General features: G+C 37.9%; 1 protein-coding gene across 20 annotated transcripts in view; it reads right to left on the bottom strand.

Moving 5' to 3' along the window:
- The window catches only part of PUM1 (pumilio RNA binding family member 1), a 126002-nt gene that overhangs the window by 73700 nt on the left and 29128 nt on the right, over window positions 1-23174 (bottom strand). For all 20 annotated transcript variants that reach the window (XR_011562461.1, XM_019979549.2, XM_019979568.2 and 17 more), the window contains exon 3: window positions 14619-14687. Coding sequence is in view for 19 of the 20 variants with exons in the window: in XM_019979549.2 (XP_019835108.1) it covers window positions 14619-14687 (69 nt within the window). In the remaining variant the exon portion in view is untranslated. The remainder of the gene's footprint in view (window positions 1-14618; window positions 14688-23174) is intronic.

Raw genomic sequence — 23174 nt, 5'->3', positions numbered from 1 at the left:
AATTCTGCAAAATTAAATGGACTTAGATACGTTAAGCTTACTGAGAATTAGTAGCAATCACAAAACCAGGAGTCATCTAAAGCAAAGACACTGTTTGAACCTGATCATACTAAAAGGAGCTGTAATCTACTGAATATAAAACAAGGTGATGATGAGTATCCAATTATTTCAAATTAAGATTCAAGCCCTCTAAAGGTTAACATCATCCATAAGTAAGTGAAGTCGCTCAGTCACATCCAACTCTTTGCGACCCCATGAACTGTAGCCCACCAGGCTCCTCCATCCATGGAATTTTCTAGGCAAGAGTACTGGAGTGGATTGCCATTTCCTTCTCCAGGGGATCTTCCCGATCCGGGGATCAAACCTGGGCCTTCCACACTGCGGGCAGATGCTTTACCGTCTGAGCCACCAGGGAATCCCCAACATCATCCATGGCACAGGCTAAAGCATCCAGGTTCGCCAACCTGCAAACCTTCACTTCTTGCTGCCATCATTCAGTCACTAAGTTGTATCCTTTGGGGCCTCATGGATTGAAGCATGCCAGGTTGTCCTCCACTATCTCCCAGTTTGCTCAGATTTATATCCATTGAGTTTAATTCATGTCCATTAAAACTTCACATAAGCCACACCTAAATTCAATTACCAAACATTGAAATGCAACTAGTCTATGAAAAAGATGGTTCCTGCTTACCCCATCAAGAACTTGAAAATAAAGACTGCTCTCTGACAGGAACAAAGAACAGATCACAGCAGAAGTTTACAGAATTCAATTTAAAGAAAGATTAAGCAGTAAGAGGATTAAAAGATTTGACAATTCTAAAGGAAGATAAGGGAATTAGGAATTGGTCCAACAAAAGAAAAGTAGAGCCAGGGAGTCAGATGAAGAAGGCAGTCTTGTCCAGTACCCAAGTTGAGGGAGAGCCAATAGGACGCACAAACAAGTCTGTCCTTATAAAAGCAAGTAGTGCATCAGACGAGACAGCAGTGTGGGTACAGTAGCCACTAAAAACTTCCAAGTTCCCTGGCTCAGACTCTGCTTACCAAGCAAACTTCTTAAGAGAACTTTGTTTCCGCCTACAGCCAAACATGCTGATCCACTTGAGAACTGCTCTCTCTTTATAAATTAGTAAACAGCATTTTAGTTTTCATATACTCATCTCTTGCAGTTCTAGTTAGTACAGGTCAGTTCTATACTCCAATCAGCTCGAAATTAGTACATCCCCTTTAAGACACACCAATTGAGAACCAGGGCTTGGGAGGCCCTACCATCTGACAACAGCAATACCACAGGCCTTGTGCTCTTCCTTTACTGTCCCGTTATGTAGGATTCCTAACTGCCCCTCCAATAGCATCTGCTCTTCAGTCTTAAGAAGAAAAGCACACACACTCTTTAATCCCAGCTTGAACTACAGGTTTGTAAAAGAAAAGACTTAAGAAGAGTCAAGAAATCAGTAAGCTTATTCATGCGGCTTCTCAAGAAGAAAGTAGAAACCAAGCACCACTGGTTTATAAGCAATGTCAGGCACTTGGGAAACCTCTATAAATTTTGTTTGGAAACACTTTAAAAAAAAAAAAAAAGACAATACACAAAGACACACTTGCATAATCGACCATCACATTAACCCCTACCAACAGCCCTTTAAACAAAAGTGTTCTAAAAGGCTAAGAACATCAAAAACCTCCAGGCTTCTTATTTTAAGAAGTAATATAGTGGGTAAAGCACACACAACTACTCTGAAATCATTTTTAAAACCAGACAAATAAAAATGGCTTCATGTTCCAACTGTGTTGAATTTATTCATCTAGGTCTCAGTTTTGTCACTGATAAAATGAACTGTTACAAACATTGAATGTTATAGCATGGAACAAGGCAAAACTCAAGAGTAACCAGTCAAAGAGTTAGCTGTTAATATTATTTAATAACAAAATAGTAACTAATAGACTTCACACTACTAATGGCAAAGCCAGTGAGATGCCCCTGTGTATACAACTCACAAATGTGAGCACAACATCACCCAGCCCACTTCAGTGTAAATCCTGTAAAATTAAGAGCCCTAACAAAAACACTGCAAGAACCATGATTACAGCTTTGCAGAAACTAAGAAGCAAGCTGATTATTAAGGACTGGATGTGTTTGACCATACCACCACTAATACCTGAACAGAGGGAAACTCCATTAAGTATGCTGTACTCAAGAGAAATAAAATAGGTAACTACTTACACACTACGGTACACAGAGCTCTCTCTCAAAGCAGAAATTTGGCTTCTTAAAGAGTACAGGCTGCTACAGCCCCAAAGGCATGACCAGGTTTGATCATCTCATGTGGCAATGCAAACTTCCCACACAAGCTTAGTTTCCCTGGAATGTAGCCAATACAGGAATCAAATACCTCATATTTTAACTAGCTGGTAAGATATAGCCCCCTCCAAAATTGTTTAATCTCTTGGTAAATATTCTCATTACATTAAAAGAATTTGACATCAACTCAGAGAAAAGGACCACTCAGCACTGATGGCAGTAAAGAAGTACTGTTGGTAAACCAATAGCTCTGACTGTGATAACTGTAATTTTCAGAAAACCATTCTCAAAAATATTAATGCCCTAAGGGGCTTCCTGGCCCTCCATACCAAGAGGGTTGTTGGGAAATGTAGTGAGATAGTTCATAATACTTTATATTATACACATAAAGCTTTATTACTGAAGTTTTAACACAAAATGGTTTACATATAACAGAATAAATCAATATCCTTTACAAGGCATAAAGAAAAAGCCTTGTACATACCTCCATTCACTGTCAGGACCATTCTTTTGGAAAGGATTGTACATTAGGAGTTGTGTTCACCTCCTACATTGTTGGTGGAAATGTAAATTGTTGCAGCCACTATGGAAAACAATATGGAGCTTTCTTTAAAAACTAGAGCTGCCATATGACCCAGCAATTCCACTCCTGGGCATATATCCAAACAAAACGGGGCATAATCCAAAAAGATAATGCACCCCTATGTTCATAAGCACCACTATCTACAACAGCCAAGTCATGGAAACAACCGAAATGTCCATAAAGAAGCTGTGATATATACATTCAATGAAAAGAGTAAAATACGACTACCTGCAGCAACACAGATGGGCCTAGAGATAACCATACTAAATGAAGTCAGAAAAAGAAAGATAAATACCATATACGTTATCATTTACATGTGGAATCCAAATACGGTAAAAATGAACTATCTATCAAACTGCAGACTTACTGATATGGAGAACAGATGTGTGGTTGCCAAGAATTGAGGCGAAGGTGGGAAAGTAATGAGTTGGGAGTTTGGGATCAGCAGATGCAAACTGTTATAATCACAGGATGGGTAAACAACAAGGTCCTACCGTATAGCACAGGGAACTATATTCAATATCCTGTGATAAACCATAATGGAAAAGAACACGAAAAAGAGTATGGGTACATGTGCGAATGAATCAGTTTGCTGTTCAGCAGAAATTAACACACAACACTGTAAATCAACTACACTTCAATAAAATTTTTTAAAATAAAAAATTTAAAAGCTAGGTTAAAAAAAAGTCATGTTCATTCCTGAGTTTATCAACATTAAATAATTCAAAGGGGCGGGGGGAAGCTTCACATTCAAAGAATAAAAGCAAAAAAGCTGGGAGCAAATTAAATGTTCAGTAAGGTACAGCTGTATCCAACAATGTACGCTCACCCACAATAGCTGTCATGATTATATGTAGTATTTATAAAATCCCATTAAATTTTAAAAGCAAAATACAAAATCATACATGTAAAGATTGCTTCTCTTCATGGACCCTTCCCTTTTGGATCAAGATTGGAAAGAAAAATAAAAGCTGAAATAGGTATTTGTTGATGTAGTGGGATTATGGATGACTTGTTATAATATACATTTTTATTATGATTTAGAACTGATTTTTAATAAAAACTGAGATAGTGGTACAGAATTCACTACAAATAAGGCATTTTCTCTTAGCAGATACATTTCGCTACAACATAATTTCAAAGTGACCAAAGTTAGTGGGAATTTTAAAAGAGCTCAGACCACATGCTTCAAATATTTTTAAGCAAGCAGATAGTAACTTTCAGTCCACTTTAAAAACTGTAGCTTAAATAAAGAAAGTTGAAAATGTTCAATGGTTTAATCACAGGTTTAATCTTTGGTTTTAAAAAAAACAAAGAATATGGTGGTTTTGCTTTCAAGTTTAAGGAATATGATCCTCTAAATTCTCACTTCTCACTTATATATCTACTAATTAAAGAAGTGTCCTGCATCAGTTACTCAATACTTCTATGCGAAGATTATTTTTAAATGTTTATGAACATTTTTACAGTTTCATTTTATTCAAGTCATAAAAAATTGTTGAAAAATCAATGTCTGCTATAACTTTTTCTCACATTTTACTACTAGGCAGCATCATAATCTGACATCTAGCAATTACTACTTAAAAGTTTTAGCCTATATGGCAAGATGACTACTAGTGAAAACAAATTTCCATATTAATGGTCTCATAGGTAACATCTTTTGGTTAAAATCTAGTATATTCCTTTTAAGAAAAAAAAGTTTAATTTTTTGCATAATTATAACTGCAGTATATAAAATTAACAGATTTTTAAAAAATATTTTTCCAGGGTTATTAAACTCTTATCACAATAAGCACTGCTAATAGTTGTATCTAATGTCCTTTAATAACACCTCCACAACTAATGATGAAGTTACACAAATCACTTAGGCCTGGCCAATATGTGGTAATTTGATCTCTCTCCTATCCAGAAAACCAGTACTGCTTTTCTGACTACTGAAAAAAAACAAAAGGTTTGGCATCTGAAGTACTTACAGATTTCAAAAAGTAAACTATTAGTTGAACTTACACTGAAATGCACAAACCACAGAAGCCACTACTGGAAGTAACAAAAATAGTAAAATAAATAAATAACAAGAAGTCTTTGCCTTGAAGGAAAGATTACAAACCTACCAGGAATCAAAGTGATACACTTACAAAGCATTTCAAAGTAAGCACACTAACTTAGTGCGATGCAGACTGTTAAACTCCACAACCTACAGAGATGAAGAAAGAACAGTACCTGGCACAGAATGGTCAAGGAACGCCTTAAGGAGGGAGAAGTAGAAAGCGGAAAGGGCTTTCCGAAAGAGCAAAGGTAGAATTGAAAGCAAGTGGGGCAGGTTGCTGTCGTTCAGTAGCTAAGCTGTGTCTGACTCTGTGTGACCCCATGAATCACAGCATGCCAGGCTTCTCTGTCCTGATGCCCACCAATAAAAAAGAAACCTGGCCACCAACTAGAGGAGCAGTAAGGAGAGGGTGACAAAAGAACAACTGGTCTAGCTGCCAGTGAGGCTCAGTGGAGCACTGAGGAGCTGGGCTCTAATCCAACAGGCAGCAACAGAAAATAAAACCATAAAAATTCACTTTAAAAGATTAACTTAACATCCCTTTATTAAATGGAGTGAGGGAAAGCAAACAGATGCTGGGAAGCCAAGCAAAAAGGTGACTTCAGTAATCTCGCCATAAAATGATAAAAGAAGGGATCTGTGGAAGTGGGAGCAGGGAAGGTAATACAAACTGCTGCTTAAATGCTTCGCTCAGCTTTCAAGGCATTTTAAATTATTTTAATTTCTAAACAGAAGATTCATAGCCCATTATGATGATCAAGAATGAAGTCACTAAGTATACATAAATAAGCCAGTCTACCACTGAAGTTGTCTTAATCAGGAACCTATTCCACAGAGTCAGTTGAGTGCAAAGACCAGAAGACAACAGGATCCAATTATGTAAGAATATGGTGTCACAAGCTTAAAGCTACAACTCCAAAGTGTAAAGTTTTAAGGCTGTCCTCAGGATTCACTGTGAGTTGCTGGGAACAATAAGGGCAAAAAGAGCCATTAACTAAAGATAATAAGAATTTGCTAGCTTTGAAATTTTAGGACCACCACAAAATAGACCAAATTGCAAACAGTTCTTCAATTGAGGACAATTGTTAACTGGACAACTGTTAAATGTACTCTGGGGAGTTCCCTGGCTGTCCAGGGGTTAAGACTCAGGGACCACCCCACAGCTGGGTCAAAAAAAAAAAAAATACAGTCTTCAACGAAGCACAAAGTTTTCCCAATGTTCTTTACCACACAAAAAATACAACCACTGTTAACAACTTTATCCTTGAAACTAAACACACAAAAGACATTGGCTGCTCTCATAAAGCATGCCCTTTAAAAAAAAAATCAGAGATACTGTTAGTACCTCAAGCACCATAATATTTTGTGGTAAATTAACCTGGGGCAAGTTCCACACTAAATCTTTCTCCACTGCACATCCCTTCCTGAAGCCACTGAAAATAAAGTTTTCTTTATACTGTCTCACTTCAAGTTACTGGAATAGAGCCAAAAGAAACTTTTCTCTGATTAACTTCACAAACAGTAAATTATGTTCAGAAAATGAAAAAATGCCCAAGGTGAACAAAGAACTTCCAGATGCTCAAGCTGGATTTAGAAAAGGCAGAGGAACCAGAGATCAAATTACCAACATGCACTGGATCATATAAAAAGCAAGAGAGTTCCAGAAAAACATCTACTTCTGCTTTATTGACTATGACAGAGCCTTTGACTGTGTGGATCACAAGAAACTCTGGAAAATCCTGAAAGAGATGGGAATACCAGACCACCTGATCTGCCTCCTGTGAAATCTGTATGCAAGTCAAGAAGCTACAGTTAGAACCAGACATTGAACAACGGATGAGTTCCAAATTGGGAAAGGAGTATGTCAAGGCTGTATATTGTCACCCTGCTTATTTAACTTATATGCAGAGTACATCATGTGAAATGCTAGGCTGGATGAAGCACAAGCTGGAATCAAGATTGCCGGGAGAAATATCAATAACCTTAGATATGCAGACGACACCACCCTTATGGCAGAAAGCAAAGAGGAACTAAATATCCTCTTGATGAAACTGAAAGAGGAGAGTGAAAAAGCTGGCTTAAGACTCAACATTCAAAAAATGAAGATCATGGAATCTGGTCCCATCACTTCATGGCAAATACATGGGGAAACAATGGGAACAGTGAGAGACTTTATTCTGCAGATGGTGACTGCAACCATGAAATTAAGACGCTTGGCTCCTTGGAAGAAAAGCTATGACAAACCTAGACAGCATATTAAAAAACAGAAACATTACTTTGCCGACAAAGGTCCATCTAGTCAAAGCTATGGTTTTTCCATAGTCATGTATGGATGTTAAGAGTTGGACCATAAAGAAAGCTGAGTGCCAAAAAATTGATGCTTTTGAACTGTGGTGTGAGAGAAGACTCTTGGGAGTCCCTTGGACAGCAAGGAGATCAAACCTAAGTCAATCTTAAAGGAAAGAAGTCCTGAATATTCATTGGAAGGACTGACGCTGAAGCTGAAGCTCCAATACTTTGGCCAACTGATGCGAAGAACTGACTCACTAGAAAAAACCCTGATGCTGGGAAAGACTGAGGGCAGGAGGAGAGGGGGACAACAGAGAATGAGATGGTTGGATGGCATCACTGACTCGATGGACATGAGTTTGAGCAAGCTCTGGGAGTTGGTGCTGGACAGGGAAGCCTAGTGTGCTGCAGTCCATGGGGTTGCAGAGTCAGACACAACTGAGCGACTGAACTGAATTGAACCAGGTTTTTCTGCACAATATAAGGAAAAGCATGTAAGGAAACAGAAGACAATGTTATTACCCTGGCCACCTTTAAGTTACCTATAAATAAAGTCATTTGTTTTTATCTAAGTATAAATTACATGGTTTGATCTAAATAATTATATAAATGATTACTTGCAATAGTACCTGGGAGCCCAGTGCACAAAAGATAAGCTTCCAGGTCACTTAGGAAATCCGTAATGTGCATGAATAAAACCATGAAAACACCTAGTTTGCTTCATGACCTAATCCCCTCGTATTCCACAAGCAGGAAGCAAACAGCTCAATTAAAACAGGATAGAATCCTCTTCCTCAAGATGGGACCAAACACTCAGTTTGGGACCCACAACTAAGATGGGACCCACACAACCAGTCATCCTCGGGCTAATTTTAACTATTAAATTGACAAGAGAAGTGTCTCAGTATGCCAGTTATGGACAAGTTCTCTCTTTTATATGTTCCAAGAGTGGAAAATGTCATAGATGTGCATGTAACAGAAAATAAACTATTTCTTCTATACATTTTGCTAAAATGAGGATCACAGAATGCATTAATCAATTAGGTGACAATGAATTAATTTTCGTCTTCTGGGTCCTCATCAGCAAAATAAAAGTAAACAAGAAAGAATTATACACAACATAGTTTAATACAAGTTTGAAAAAGAAATATAACAAGAGCAATTCCAATTTTCTGAACACCATTATTACGTCTGGTTGTATAATGAGGGTATTTCCACGCCCTAGCAGATGGCCCAAAGAATGTGTCCTATGCTTACAGCTACATTAAACAAAAGATCCTTTATAATAAATGCCTTTTATATATAAAATTGAACTTGGATGATGACAGCATTGCTGATATGCTATTCATCTTATGTACTCTGGTAAAATAATCATTGAATAGTTTGAAAATATAAACATTTGCAGAACAGACTGAATAAATACTTTTCAGTTTTATCTGTTCCTCATCCTTCCCCTTTTCAGAACCCCACATCCCTGAGGATGGAAAAGTAGTATGAATACAGAATACAATCAATATTTACTGAATTGAATTGAGGTCTCCTGAGGTTCCCTGAGGGAATTTCTGAAGTAAAAGGGAAAATAAAGAGGAATTGATACTTAGAAAAAAATATTTACTGGTAAACAATTCATTCAACACAATATTAGGCAGCCACTGTTAGCTAAGCACGTATTAGCTGAAGCCTGTGCCCTCAACAAACTTATGTTCAAGGAAATAGAAAATATTTACACAAATCACATATATAAAATAAACTAGGGCCACAGAAACGATATAAACAAACAACTTGCTACTTGAATTTCCTCTGTAGCTTCTGGTTGGTGAAAGCAAGAAACCTTTCATAGGAGAGCTGATAAGCAAAGCTGGATTTCTGAAGTACTGGATAGGCTCTGGACATGCAAAGTAACAGTAGGAAGGCTCAGGATCTACAGTAATAGAAGCTAGGTTTAAACAGCTGGCCCATGATCATGTTAACCTCTGTAATCCATGTTTGTCCAGATGTCATTGTATTGCACAACCACCGTGAAAACTGTTAATGTGTATGAAGTGATTAATAAAGTACCTGGAAAATGGTATATGTAGATTGCAGCTATTATTATTTCTGAGCCTAATGAAACAGAACTTGAAGTCAATCCACATTTTGATATTTCTGATCTTAGCTGGAGTCACTTGACCTTAGAACTCACCTCCCTCATATAAAAATGGTACTAATATCTCTCAAAAATTTGTTGGAAGATTCACACAGGAAATAATATCAATGCCAAAATGTCTTGAAGTTTTAATGTGTTACTGCAGTTAGTTAGCTTGCTTTCAAATAAAACATACTGATGTGGATGAAAAAAATAAAAACTGAGAAAAAGGAGGGTAAAAGAAGAGAAATTTAATGAAGACAAACTAAGCAACATGTGGATCAGGTATCTCCTGCTTCAAAGGGGCATGTTTTACTGTATTCAAACATTCCAAGACAGCTCAACACATACAGTGATAGGTCTGCCCATTCTTCCCAGTGCAGGACAGAAGGAAGAGACTGGAATGAGTGGGGTTCCACACAGGTCTCAAAGTCACAGGACAGAACTGGGCATCAGGTTTCAAATGTCACATGCACCCACAATCACAGGGTTAGAAGACACCTTCTTAATCAATCTTCTTTCTCAAAATGCCCAATCCCCATCCCAAAACTATTAAGAGATCCCAGAAACTTCCGAAAGAATACTCATATAAAGGTCACTTCTCCTCTACACAATCATTAACAGAATACAAGATAGTTATTAACTTCCTCCAGGTCACTTGGCCTGCCTGGCTGTTTTCTCTAAAGAAAACAGTTCATTTTAATAACAAGATGTCAAAAATGCCCAACAATCAAATGGTATTAATACAAAGTGAACGGAACTAGAAACCTTTTTCCTCTACATACTCAAAAGCTGTGTTTTGTGGGGCAAAGGTGTGTCACACTGCTGGGTTGATATTTCTGTATTAAGGCACCACAGGCTCTATTTATTTTTCCCTCTCTGCTGCAAAAAAGGATCTTGCTAACAGACAACATATTCCTTTCCAAAATTCAATCCAGTTTAGAGTCAACTGAGTTACTTCTATGGGACTCTACCTGCAAGGAATTTACAATGTAAGGCTAGCCCCTCTGGGGCTGTGGATCATAAAAGTACATTTAGCTACCCCAAAGCCTCCAATTCTGTGAGCTATCATGCCATGATGAAAGATGTGGACCTGGTGTCCACATTAGGCTCCTACCTGTCCCAATTCCCAAATTACCACCCTATGAGCCCTGATGGACAAACACTTCAGTACCTTATGCAGCTGCAGATGGTGAATGAGTCAGAGACCCCAGTGAAAAGTTACAGAATCACTACATCACAGTCTAAACACATCTTTAAGATACTCTCTGGCATATCCTAGAAAAGGCAAAACTATTCCTATGTTTTGTCTTTTTAAAGATAGAAATCAGGACAAACTTCAAGGATCTTAAGACTTAAAAAGGTCCTGGAAAACTATCTAGTCCAATATCTGTCTTACCCATGGAAAAAGAGCAAAGTCCAAAGAATATGAGTGTCTGAGGCAAGGCCGGAAGTGGTGATATAAGGGTTCTTCTTGTCCAGTGAGCTGCCATCACACAAAGCTATACCTTTTTTTGGGTTAAGAGCTCTTCGAATCATTGTCAAACTCCTTACTCTACAAGCCATTCTGCTTTCTCACATTTACGGGCAGAATTCCTAAGTAATGCCTAATGAGAACCTACATCTATGTTTTAAGTATATCTCACCTTATTCTACTTCCAGGAAACGTGGTAGGATTCATTATTACTCCACATACAGAAGCACTTTCCAGATTTCATTCCTCTTGTTTACAAACTTGTCTATTACCAAGGGTAAGTTTTTCTATGCTTCAGTTTTCTAAAACAAAGATGAAGGGCCACATATCTAAATACATTCCATTTATTCCAGAAATAATCACTATTATTAATGTCCCTGAACACTGTCAAGTAAACGATATGTAAAACATTAAGGAAACTTTAAAAGGGAAAAAACCAATTATTCAGGATAAAGTGTCTTTTCTGTCAAAGACTTGACGTACTTTCAAATGAGAACCACCAACCTCTGCAAATCCATCCCTTTCAGGACATAAAGAGTAATAATGCTGCCCTCCTATATGTAGAGTAAATAAGTCATGCAAGATCATAAGCCAAATAACCATGGGAGAAACAGAGCCCAGAAACATCAGGGCAATGAGCCTTCCTCAGTACTACAAAGATACACTCTTGAATACTCAACTACCAGAAATAATCTATGCCTTTAAACTTTTCAGAACTGAACTTAAAGTTGAATGAAAGAGGCTGCTAGCAAGGATAGTAGATGAAATATCTGAAAATAATTTGTAGCCCTAAGCCTAACAGATTTTCTTACCTTCCTTTTTATGTGTACTTTTTAGAACAGGAGGCAAGTAAAGCATTTGTACCGTGTCCTTCAGCTATGAACAGCTGTATTTCAGACAACCAGCAAGGTTTGAAGGTGAAGTTTTAAATAGTCACTTCTGAGCAAGATTTCTAAGAAACACTCTAAATACAGCAAAGTGACTCTAGGAGTCTATCGAACACTGGCTTTGACGAGGGAAAAAAAATAACAAGAACCAGGCAGCGCTAACTTTACCAGAAATCAATTACTTTGAAAGAAGCCAATTCTCTGAATTCCAAAGATTCATACATTCTTGAACATAGGTATTATTTGCCCTAAGGAGGACTCTCACACAAGCACACAGACACATACAAATACAAATAAAATAACTGCAGCAAAAAAATACTGTGCTTGGCTTAGGCAATTTACTTGAAACTTTAGTGTTTATGTGGGTAAAGACTACATTCACACACATCCCTTCCCAGAGATGCTTTATTGTTTAAAGAGAAGGAAATTCAATGAATTTAATTAGAAACTTTTTTATTACAAAAACTTATTTTCTTCCTTTCTCTTTTGTGTTCATCTCCCTTTTATCTCTACAAAAACATTCTCCCAACCTACCCCTATATGAATCCTAACTATAGGATATTTCTCAAGTCCTATACCTCCTCCATTCAAGTAATCACAAACTAGTCTTGCCCGTACTGATCACTAACCTCCTCAGAACATGAGCCACACAAAGAAAAACAGTGCACACTCCCCGCCGTCATGTATATTCATTCCATGCTCAACCAGCTAAACAAAGAGTTCCTCGAATTCAAAACTTCACTCCATGCTTAGTTTGTTCCCTTTGTGCCTGGACACTGGGTTATACTTTCAAAAACTAACTTGAATTAAGTATCCGTATTTTGGGAAGGAAGTATATTAAGCATTTTTTAAAATCCTCCCCCAAATATCTATTGTTATAAAGCTTACTAAAATGAGATTTTTGCCATCAATTCTAAGTACTGGCTTTATTCACTCTCATGTTTTAGAGAGGTAGCCAGGTCAGAGTTCCAGCTCCATCACTTTCTAGATTTATGACCCTGAGCAATTTAATTAATCTCAGCCTTTTTCTTTATCTGAATAAAAGAACCGTCCTGAGTTATTGATGAGATAATACATGCAAACCTCTTAACATCTGCCTAATAGGTGGTCAACAAATACTAGTTATTACTACTTTGTTAATAACAAGGAAAGAAGAATGACCCTGCATTACTGTTGGAATGTATATTTTGTTTAGTTATTTAAATAAGCCTACATAGAGGTCTGAGGAATTACATACAAACATCAAAAAAATGACATTTCTAACAAAGTAAGGAGGGTGCGGTCTGGAGACCTTGGGAGGAAGGGACATTTTGGGAAGAAAAAAAATGATTTTTAAAAATATTTTTGTTGTTAATTTAAATAAAATTCACTTTCTGTTCATTGTTCTTTGATTATAGAGTTAAGTCTTTAGAGATTTTGAAGTGTTGCTTACAAAACAGTAACAGGGTATTATTTTTATTTTGTGTAACTAATTTTAAGACTGGGATTAGATTTCCAGTAGAGTGAACCAGGTTACCATCACAGGAATGGGAAAGCAGATAAATGCAGTTTCCCCACCTATACTTAGTATCAGATACATGTTAACTTTCTGTTCAAATTCTGCTCCAGAAATACAGTGAGAAAATATTTTACTTAATAACCAAACAGGGTTTATTAATGTGCACTGTTTCAATAATATTAGGCAAGCACCGGAAAACATAAGAATACCTATCAATCCCATCTGCAAACTCTAGAGGAAAAACAAAAACAGGCCACAAGATGATAGGACTTTGACCACAAGATGACTTGGAAAAGTTACAAACAAAATCTTATAACCAAGACAGCAAGAATCTTAGGATCAAAGCACCAAGACTTTAACTAATGCTCAGTCACAACGGTAGTCAATGAATATTTGTTATAAATCAGGAAAGAAAATTATCTTAATTTTGAGTCCTCAGAACCTAGCACAGTGCCTGGATCAAAGAATACGGCTAAATCATTAAGAACAAATGTATTTAATGAATGGTATAAAAGAGAATCCAGCATATACCTATTTTCCCTCCTTTAAAGCATTAAAATAGACATGGGAGCTTTTAAATATTAGATATACAAAAAATAAAACAGGGGGAAAAAAACCTAAGGCTACTCTCCAGAAAAAAAGAATCACAACCAAATGTCTAGTTTGTGAACCTGTGACATCTTCAACAATTAATGCAAACTGTATGTCTGCCTATCACCAAAACACTTATTGTCAACATACAGAAGCACCAGAAATCATCTGTCCTTGATCTATATTCCTCTTTTAGAATTACGGCAATCTTCACTATCAATATAACAGATGATAGTAAATATTACTTTCTGTAAATTTTAAACATTACAAACAAACCAAAATCCTTTTTTCTAAATTCTATGTAATGGGTGACTAGCTCAGGCCTCAATCTTCTGGAATTATTTACCAAAACACTCAATTCCTTCTTCAAAATGGAACTACAAACAACATCCTCAAAAGCTGCAACATCCTCTTAAAATAGGTTATCAACATATTGACTAGCAGCCAATCTAAAAACTCTTTCACTGCAAAAGAACCTAATGACTGAAAAATGAAGCAAAGGTAAGGACATTTGATGCATATAAAACTAAGTTATTTTGTAAAATTTTAACACCTCAATTTCCAACTGACTGGTTAAGATAAATACTGATTAATTTGTGCTTATACTTTGGTTTTATTTTTAACATATTAGGCTAAAGTTAACATTCTCCTTATAATGATATTGTTTTGGCAAAATTCTGCAATATCCCACTCCTATCATGAGGATGGCAACAAGGAAAAGCAAGCACATACTTCTGGAGACTAGATTCGGACACATTTGATGAGAGACAGCTCCAACCTTCCCTTAAAAACAGACCCACATTTCTGACACACCAATTTACTTACCTCTCCCATCGCTCTTCCCTCCAGAGCAAGTGCTTGAAAATCATGATTCAGTTCATCCATAGAACGTACCTAACGTTTAGAATAGAGGAGGGAAAAGTTTCACATTAGCACCTTGAATTTTACATACACATTAAATACAACTGAAAAGCTTTTTGATGTTTACTTTCACATATTGACAAGGAAAATAACAATAATCAAGTGACTAAGATTAAACATTCACTTACCTTTAACCATCAGGTTCAGCAATGACCCCTGCGCTTTCTCCCCTCCCAATCCCTCTTGCTTTCAAACATGAAAAACACAGACTCCAGAAAAAGAAAAAGGAAATGGCATCACACGAGAATTACGATAGCTATTGTTCATACATTTTAGGAAGTAAAGATCACATGTTGAAGGGCAATAGTATATGTAGATGATTATGTGACCTAAACCCTGCTACTGGCTCAAAGACCAAAAGTGCTTGTCCACAACTGTGAACAGTTAAGTACAAATTAGGGGACTCATTTGATCCAAGCTAGTTATGTCTTTAACAAACATCAGGGAAAGGCACTACGAACTACATAACTGAGTGAACTCGACATTTCTCCATATTGGAAGATCTCTGGGAGTGCCTAGAATCTCAAAACCAGGAGGAAAAAAACAGCAAGTATCACAAGAATCCCTTCAAACTTTACCTAATTAAATGCACTACCCACATCATAACAATCTTTCTAGACTTCAACTAACTCATCTTCAAGGTCATTACTAGAAGGTAATATTTAAGAGCAAGAATGAAGTGTGGAATAGATTACACAAAACAGTCATAATTCAAAAACCCTTTCTTGTCCAACAGTCTACTGGACCTCTCAATTATAAGCAAGAAGCCACCTTTGCTAAGGCTAGAGTACAGTCCCTCGTTTATTAAAAAGGAAGGCTTTTCAGCCTACCTAAGAAAGATGGCTGACTGCCTGAAGTGGAACATTCCCAAACCCCCTCATCAAATCATCATTACCTCCAAATGTATGTGTACAATGTCTAGCACTGGGTGAATGCAAAGAGCCAAACTACAGCCAGGCAGGGAGAGAGTAGAGTATGGAGCATGAACTGGAATACAGCTGGAGGGATCAATTTAAGAATTTTATTAGTATGCTGCCTGTATACCACCCAATAATCCTAATTCTACCGAGTTGACAGCACATAAAAATACATTGTTCTGAATTATACATTTTCAAGACCCAATGCTACAAATGATACACTGTGTCATGAAGATGTAACAGCTTTGGGATGCTTGTCACAAACATAAATTTATAAAATTCAAAATAGGCTCAATTTAAGCCATATAAGAACAAAGAGACATAGAGATAAGATTTGTTACTACAGTAAACAGTTTCAAAGGGCCTTGAAACAGAAGCTAGGGTCACAATACAAGCCTTTACATTATTCAGGTAAGCACATTGAATAAGTTCCTAAACTTCAGGTGGTAAAAATAAGGAGGGGAGATGAGGACACCATCTTAGCTACAAACTCTACAAACAATAGATAAAATCAATTTGAACCTTCAGGACAAATTAACATTTACAAAGCATGTAATTTAAACACATTTAAAGTTCTATACTATTAGTAGCTGTTCCTATGGAATCTATAAACATGCTTTTAACTAGATGCTAGGAATTTCCCGAAAATCCAAAAACCTACAAATAGTTTTAACCAAGAATGTCGGAATTCTATATATGTTTCCCAAGAAAAAAGTAGGATTGGCTACAAAAATGAAAAAAAGGGCTTCCCTGGTGGTCGAGTGGTTAAAAATCCACCTACCAATGCAGGGACATGGGTTCAATCCCTCGTCCAAGAAGATCCCAAATGCTGTGGGGCAACCGAGCCTGTGCATCACAACTACTGAAGCCCACGCACCTAGAGCCTGTGCTCTGCAACAAGAAGCCACCGCAATGGGATGCCCTTGCACTGCAACTAGAAAATGAGAGAAAACCTGAGTGCAACTAGAGTAGCCCCCAGTCACTGCAACTAGAAAATGAGAGAAAGCCTGAGTGCAGCAATGAAGACTCAGCACAGTCAAAAAAATTTTTTAATTAATTAAAAAATGCAAAAAGAAGAGTGGGAATGGTAAGGAAGAAGAGAACATGCAATGTGCATATTGATGTTATCATCGCAACAATCTCACAGTAATTATTCCTATTTAAGAGATTAGAACTGAGCCTCAGAGAAACTGTTCAGTCAGTTCAGTCACTCGGTCATGTCCAATTCTTTGCGACCCCATGACTTGCAGCACGCCAGGCCTCCCTGTCCATCACCAACTCCCAGAGCTTACTCAAACTCATGTCCATCGAGTCAGTGATGCCATCCAGCCATCTCATCCTCTGTCGTCCCCTTCTCCTCCTGCCTCCAATCCCTCCAAGCATCAAGGTCTTTTCCAATGAGTCAACTCTTCGAATGAGGTGGCCAAAGTATTAGAGTTTCAGCTTTAGCAGCAGTCCTTCCGAAGAACACTCAGGACTGATGTCTTATGCTATCTAGGTTGGTCATAACTTTCCTTCCAAGGAGTAAGCGTCTTTTAATTTCATGGCTGCAATCACCATCTGCAGTGATTCTGGAGCCCAAAAAAATGAAGTCTGACACTGTTTCCACTGTTTCCCCATCTATTTCCCATGAAGTGATGGGACCGGATGCCATGATCATTGTTTTCTGAAAGTTGAGCTTTAAGCCAGCTTTTTCAGTCTGCTCTTTCACTTTCATCAGGAGGCTCTTTAGTTCTTCTTCACTTTCTGCCATAAGTGTGGTGTCATCTGTATATCTGAGGTTATTGATATTTCTCCCAGCAATCTTGATTCCAGCTTGTGTTTCTTCCAGTCCAGTGTTTCTCATGATGTACTCTGCATATAAGTTAAATAAGCAGGGTGACAATATACAGTCTTGATGTACTCCTTTTCCTATTTGGAACCAGTCTGTTGTTCCGTGTTCAGTTCTAACTGTTGCTTCCTGACCTGCATACAAGGTTTCTCAAGAGGCAGGTCAGGTGGTCTGGTATTCCCAACTCCTGCAGAATTTTCCACAGTTTATTGTGATCCACACAATCAAAGGCTTTGGCATAGTCAATTAAGCAGAAATAGATGTTTTTCTGGAACTCTCTTGCTTTTTCCATGATCCAGCGGATGTTGGCAATTTGATCTCTGGTTCCTCTGCCTTTTCGAAAACCAGGTGGAATATCTGGAAGGTCATGGTTCATGTATTGCTGAAGCCTGGCTTAGAGAATTTTGAGCATTACTTTACTAGCATGTGAGATGAGTGCAACTGTGTGGTAGCTTGAGCATTCTTTGTAATTGCCTTTCTTATTTACTAGCATTTATTTATTTACTGGCCTTATTTATTTACTAGCATTTCTGACCTTGGATTACTGTCCCTTAACTGCTCAGGGTGTATTTACAATGAATGTCCCTTTACTTGAGCTAGTTTGACCAGTTCTCAGCTGCTTTCAAACAAGAACCAAACTCTAACACAACAGGTATCACTGAGTTGGTTATTAATGAAATCACACTGGAAGTTTATATTTTAAAACAGAGCTATGTACTGCACTGGGAAAAATAAAGTTCCCAACAAATAAACACTTTTCAAAATATTTTCTGTAACAGTTATGTTTTAAGACACCTGCCTAGAAAGGGCAACTTCATGATTCCTACCACCTCTGGCCACAAATAACTATATCAAAAGTATTATTCTAAATGGCCAAACTCCTAGTATCAATCTGAAGAGAAATGATAAGCTAATCAGATTCCTCTTAGCATTTGGGCCAGAAAACTATGGATAAAGTGAAATTCGCTAAAGATCTGGCAGTTGGAGCTGTCACTTTGAGTCAAGTATAACCTGGTGAATAAGCAGATGGTCAACATAAAGAAGAGAAAGAATGTGCAGGGAAAAAAAAAAAGCAGCAACAAGAGACTATAGAACCCCTATGGAAACAGCCTCCTGGCGCCCCTGAGGTCCATGTATACATTTCCTGCTCTGGGGTTCAAAGAGAATCCCTGGTGTTCTTTCATTTAACATCCTCAAATTTTGCTACCTAGAATAGACATCTGTAACTTGAGATTAAAACTGCCCTTACTAGAATATTTATTTCCTCAACCACTGAATCTCAATTATCAGACACTTTTCTCCTCCACACCTACCTGTGTTCCCCTGGAGGATTTTTGCAAAGGCAAGCCTAAATCACAATGGCTCAATTTCACTAACATAGATACAGAACAATACAGGCAGAAGATCTGGTGCCAAAAACCATTACGGGAAAGAGATACCAGTGAGAAAAGGCCAAGCAAATGCAGGAGAAACTTGAGCAATGAGAAGAAATGGAATGTGAGAATTAACCTAATTTGAATTTAATCATTAAGGGAAAAGGGCTTCCCTGGTGGCTCAGACAGTAAAGAATCTGCCTGCAATTCAGGAGACCTGGGTTCAATCCCTGGGTTGGGACGACCCCCTGGAGAAGGAAATGGCAATTCTCCAGTATTCTTGCCTGGAGAACCCCCATGGACAGAGGAGCCTGGCGGGCTACAGTCCATGAGGTCACAAAGAGTCAGACATGACTGATCGACTAAGCACAAAGCATATTAAGGGAAAAACACTTAATAAGTCTGTTCCACACCATCTTCTGGTCCATTATATCTGTACTATAAACAATAAAACAATAAATATTTACTGAAACTTATGTTGTGACAGGCCCTGTCCTATAAAAATCCTTTTATGCTATATGATCTCTTTAATAGTCCTAACAATCTGTAAATGCAAGTACTGTTATCCCCATTTTGTTAAGAAAAACAAAAGTTACTACATTCCTCTAGTAATACATAACTAAATCAACAGAATTCTTGATTACTGGGAAAAACCAGAACAAAAAACTCTTTTAGCTCCGGAGAATGCAAACCCTACTACGTGATGCTATTTATTCACTGTCAGTAACAACACTAAATACCAGTAATTTACTGAGTTTTCAAGGCACTGGACTGCAAAATTATTTCAGTTTATAGATGAGGTATAATCTGTCCAAAGTCACAGAGCAGAAAGATCAAAAGTGGAATTCAAATTCAGATCTCTAACTCTTTTACTACCACTTCTATCTTTTCTCATTAAAGACAAGCACAAAGGACAGAGAACACCTGGCTTAACAACTGTTGTTCCAGAAACTGATTACTACACTATTTTTATAGTTCCTTCCATGATACACAGCAGGGTAGGGCAGGAATGAAGTCACCACAGCAGCCAAAATTAGGTCAAAGTTCTGGTTTTTTATTATTATTTATCATTTCAAAACTGCTACTACCTTTGACAATTAAATACCATTGAAGTTACAGATCATCTAATGTGTTGATGGCATTCAGACAGGATGGTTAACCAACCAAAAAGATAAACTATCCGTTAATCAAATCAAATCAAATCAGTTATCAAAACTGATTTGCTACTGTACTGCTGCTGCTGCTGCTAAGTCACTTCAGTCGTGTCGGACTCTGTGCGACCCCATAGACGGCAGCCCATCAGGCTCCACCATCCCTGGGATTCTCCAAGCAAGAACACTGGAGTGGGTTGCCATTTCCTTCTCCAATGCCTGAAAGTGAAAAGTGAAAGTGAAGTCGCTCAATCGTGTCCGACTCTTAGCGACCCCATGGACTGCAGCCTACCAGGCTCCTCTGTCCATGTGATTTTCCAGGCAATAGTACTGGAGTGGGGTGCCATTGCCTTCTCCGTTGCTACTGTACTATATCATAACATATACCTCATGTAAATGCCAGCACATCCTAAACATAGAACGATTTAGAAACTAAAAAGAATCAATATTTCAGACGCAGTTAATGAACCCTATGATACTAGTGACTTTTAAATATAAAAACCTCACAATTTCTGGTTGTGTCTTTTTCTTAATTTTACCAATCATGATCAAGTTGAAATCGGTAATGAGAGCAGGCCACTTTAATTAAAGAGAGAAACTAATTAATATGATGAAAGAACCCAATCTAAAAAGTATAAAACTAAAGACAATGATAAATCTTTATCTCTGCGTGTTTCGAAACTACCACCCACAGTGATCTATCTGAATGGTATACAGCTGGCTTCCAAAAGAAATAAATTTGACAATATGCATCAGGTTTTATAAATGTTCATGTGCTTTGATCCAGTAGTTCTACTTCTAGGAATTCATCTGAAGCAAATAACCAGAAATATGGGCAAAGATTTGTTAACAAAGAACCTTCAACATGGCTTTGTGTTGGGGAAAGTGGTTTAAAAAAAGAAGTTTAAATACAGCAGGAATTATTAAATTCCGCAGACATTCATTTACATAATTTTATGCAGCTACTTCGGAGAAGGCAATGGCACCCCATTCCAGTACTCTTGCCTGGAAAATCCCATAGGTGGAGGAGCCTGGTAGACTGCAGTCCATGGGGTCGCTAAGAGTCGGACACAACTGAGCAACCTCCCTTTCACTTTTTACTTTCATGCATTGGAGAAGGAAATGGCAACCCACTCCAGTGTTCTTGCCTGGAGAATCCCAGGAACAGGGAAGCCTGGTGGGCTGCCGTCTAAAGGGTCGCAGAGAGTCAGACATGACTGAAGCGACTTAGCAGCAGCAGCATGCAGCTACTTAAAACAGTTTTGAAATTCTTAGAATATGTTTATGTGTAAAGATTCTATAACAGGCTACAAATCTGTATATATAAAAAAGAGTATGTATTTCCATAGAGACATGCACAAAATAAGAAAGTAATATATTCAAATGTTAATTTGTAACTTCTTCAGTAGTTTCTACATTTTCTGTAATGCCAATGAAACAACTCAGAAAGAATCTTCTGAAAATAAACTTAACATTCATGAAGTCTTTTATATTAATATCTTTCAAACTAATAATCCTATTCTAGAAACATCTTAAATAACTAAAAGAAATGAGAGGAAAAAAATAAGCAGTGAGCAAAGGTGCTCGTTGTGCACTTATTTTTAACAATACTCAGTAAATAAAAAGGTTATGGTATACTCAGAAGCTGTTTCTACAGAGACAGGATTCTCCTTCCATGCCATACAAAGCAACTGTTATCACAGCTGGTATTTATTGACTGTGTTCAGTTCAGTTCAGTTCAGTTCAGTCGCTCAGTTGTGTCCGACTCTTTGCGACCCCATGAATCGCAGCACGCCAGGCCTCCATCACCAGCTCCCGCAGTTCACTGAGACTCACGTCCATCGAGTCAGTGATGCCATCCAGCCATCTCATCCTCTGTCATTCCCTTCTCCTCCTGCTCCCAATCCCTCCCAGCATCAGAGTCTTTTCCAATGAGTCAACTCTTCGCATGAGGTGGCCAAAGTACTGGAGTTTCAGCTTTAGCATCAGTCCTTCCAAAGAAATCCCAGGGCTGATCTCCTTCAGAATGGACTGGTTGGATCTCCTTGCAGTCCAAGGGACTCTCAAGAGTCTTCTCCAACACCACAGTTCAAAAGCATCAATTCTTCGGTGCTCAGCCTTCTTCACAGTCCAACTCTCACATCCATACATGACCACAGGAAAAACCATAGCCTTGACTAGACGGACCTTTGTTGGCAAAGTAATGTCTCTGCTTTTGAATATGCTATCTAGGTTGGTCATCACTTTCCTTCCAAGGAGTAAGCATCTTTTAATTTCATGGCTGCAGTCACTATCTGCAGTAATTCTGGAGCCCAAAAAAATAAAGTCTGACACTGTTTCCATTGTTTCCCTATCTATTTCCCATGAAGTGATGGGACCGGATGCCACGATCTTCGTTTTCTGAATGTTGAGCTTTAAGCCAACTTTTTCACTCTCGTCTTTCACTTTCGTCAAGAGGCTTTTGAGTTCCTCTTCACCTTCTGCCATAAGGGTGGTGTCATCTGCATATCTGAGGTTATTGATATTTCTCCCGGCAGTCTTGATTCCAGCTTGTGTTTCTTCCAGTCCAGCGTTTCTCATGATGTACTCTGCACAGAAGTTAAATAAGCAACTAGGTAGCAAAGTGCTTTCATTCTCAAACTATGAAATAATTCCTAATTATCCTCCATTACTCACTTTTTTAATATAGGAGGAAACTGAGGCAGAAAAAGGTTAAATAACTTTTCCAGAGTTACACAGACAAGCTGATTCCAGAGTCTGACTCTGAACCAGTGTCTGGTGTATTAGGGATCAAAATGTTTTGAGGGTACTCCAACTGTTTAGGCAACGAAGTTGCACTAGATGAAAGCCTGCTGGAAACCCAAAAACGGAAAAAGAGATGACTAGATTACCCTGTCACCCAGCTCAAAATCTGAAAATGTAACAACCCATACAGCCCATCTCTGGCTAAAACGCGAGGATTCCTCTTTGTTAATACAAGGATAATCAAAAGGAGACAAGGAGTCATGGGACCCCAGGGAAAAAACTACTTAACCAAGGAAAGGAAATCTCAAGATAGAAAAGAGAAAACTAAAAATGATCTATTGAAGGAGAGAATAAATAACAGGTATATAGACAAAAATTCATAGCAAAATTAACATTCACAAAGCAGGAAAGAGTAATAAGCCGAATAATTAATGACGCGAACA

This window comes from Bos indicus, chromosome 2 (genome assembly GCF_029378745.1).
Source record: "Bos indicus isolate NIAB-ARS_2022 breed Sahiwal x Tharparkar chromosome 2, NIAB-ARS_B.indTharparkar_mat_pri_1.0, whole genome shotgun sequence".
Classification (NCBI taxonomy): domain Eukaryota; kingdom Metazoa; phylum Chordata; class Mammalia; order Artiodactyla; family Bovidae; genus Bos; species Bos indicus.
The sequence above is the reverse complement of the archived record's forward strand: the minus strand, read 5'-3'. Positions and strand labels throughout refer to the sequence as shown.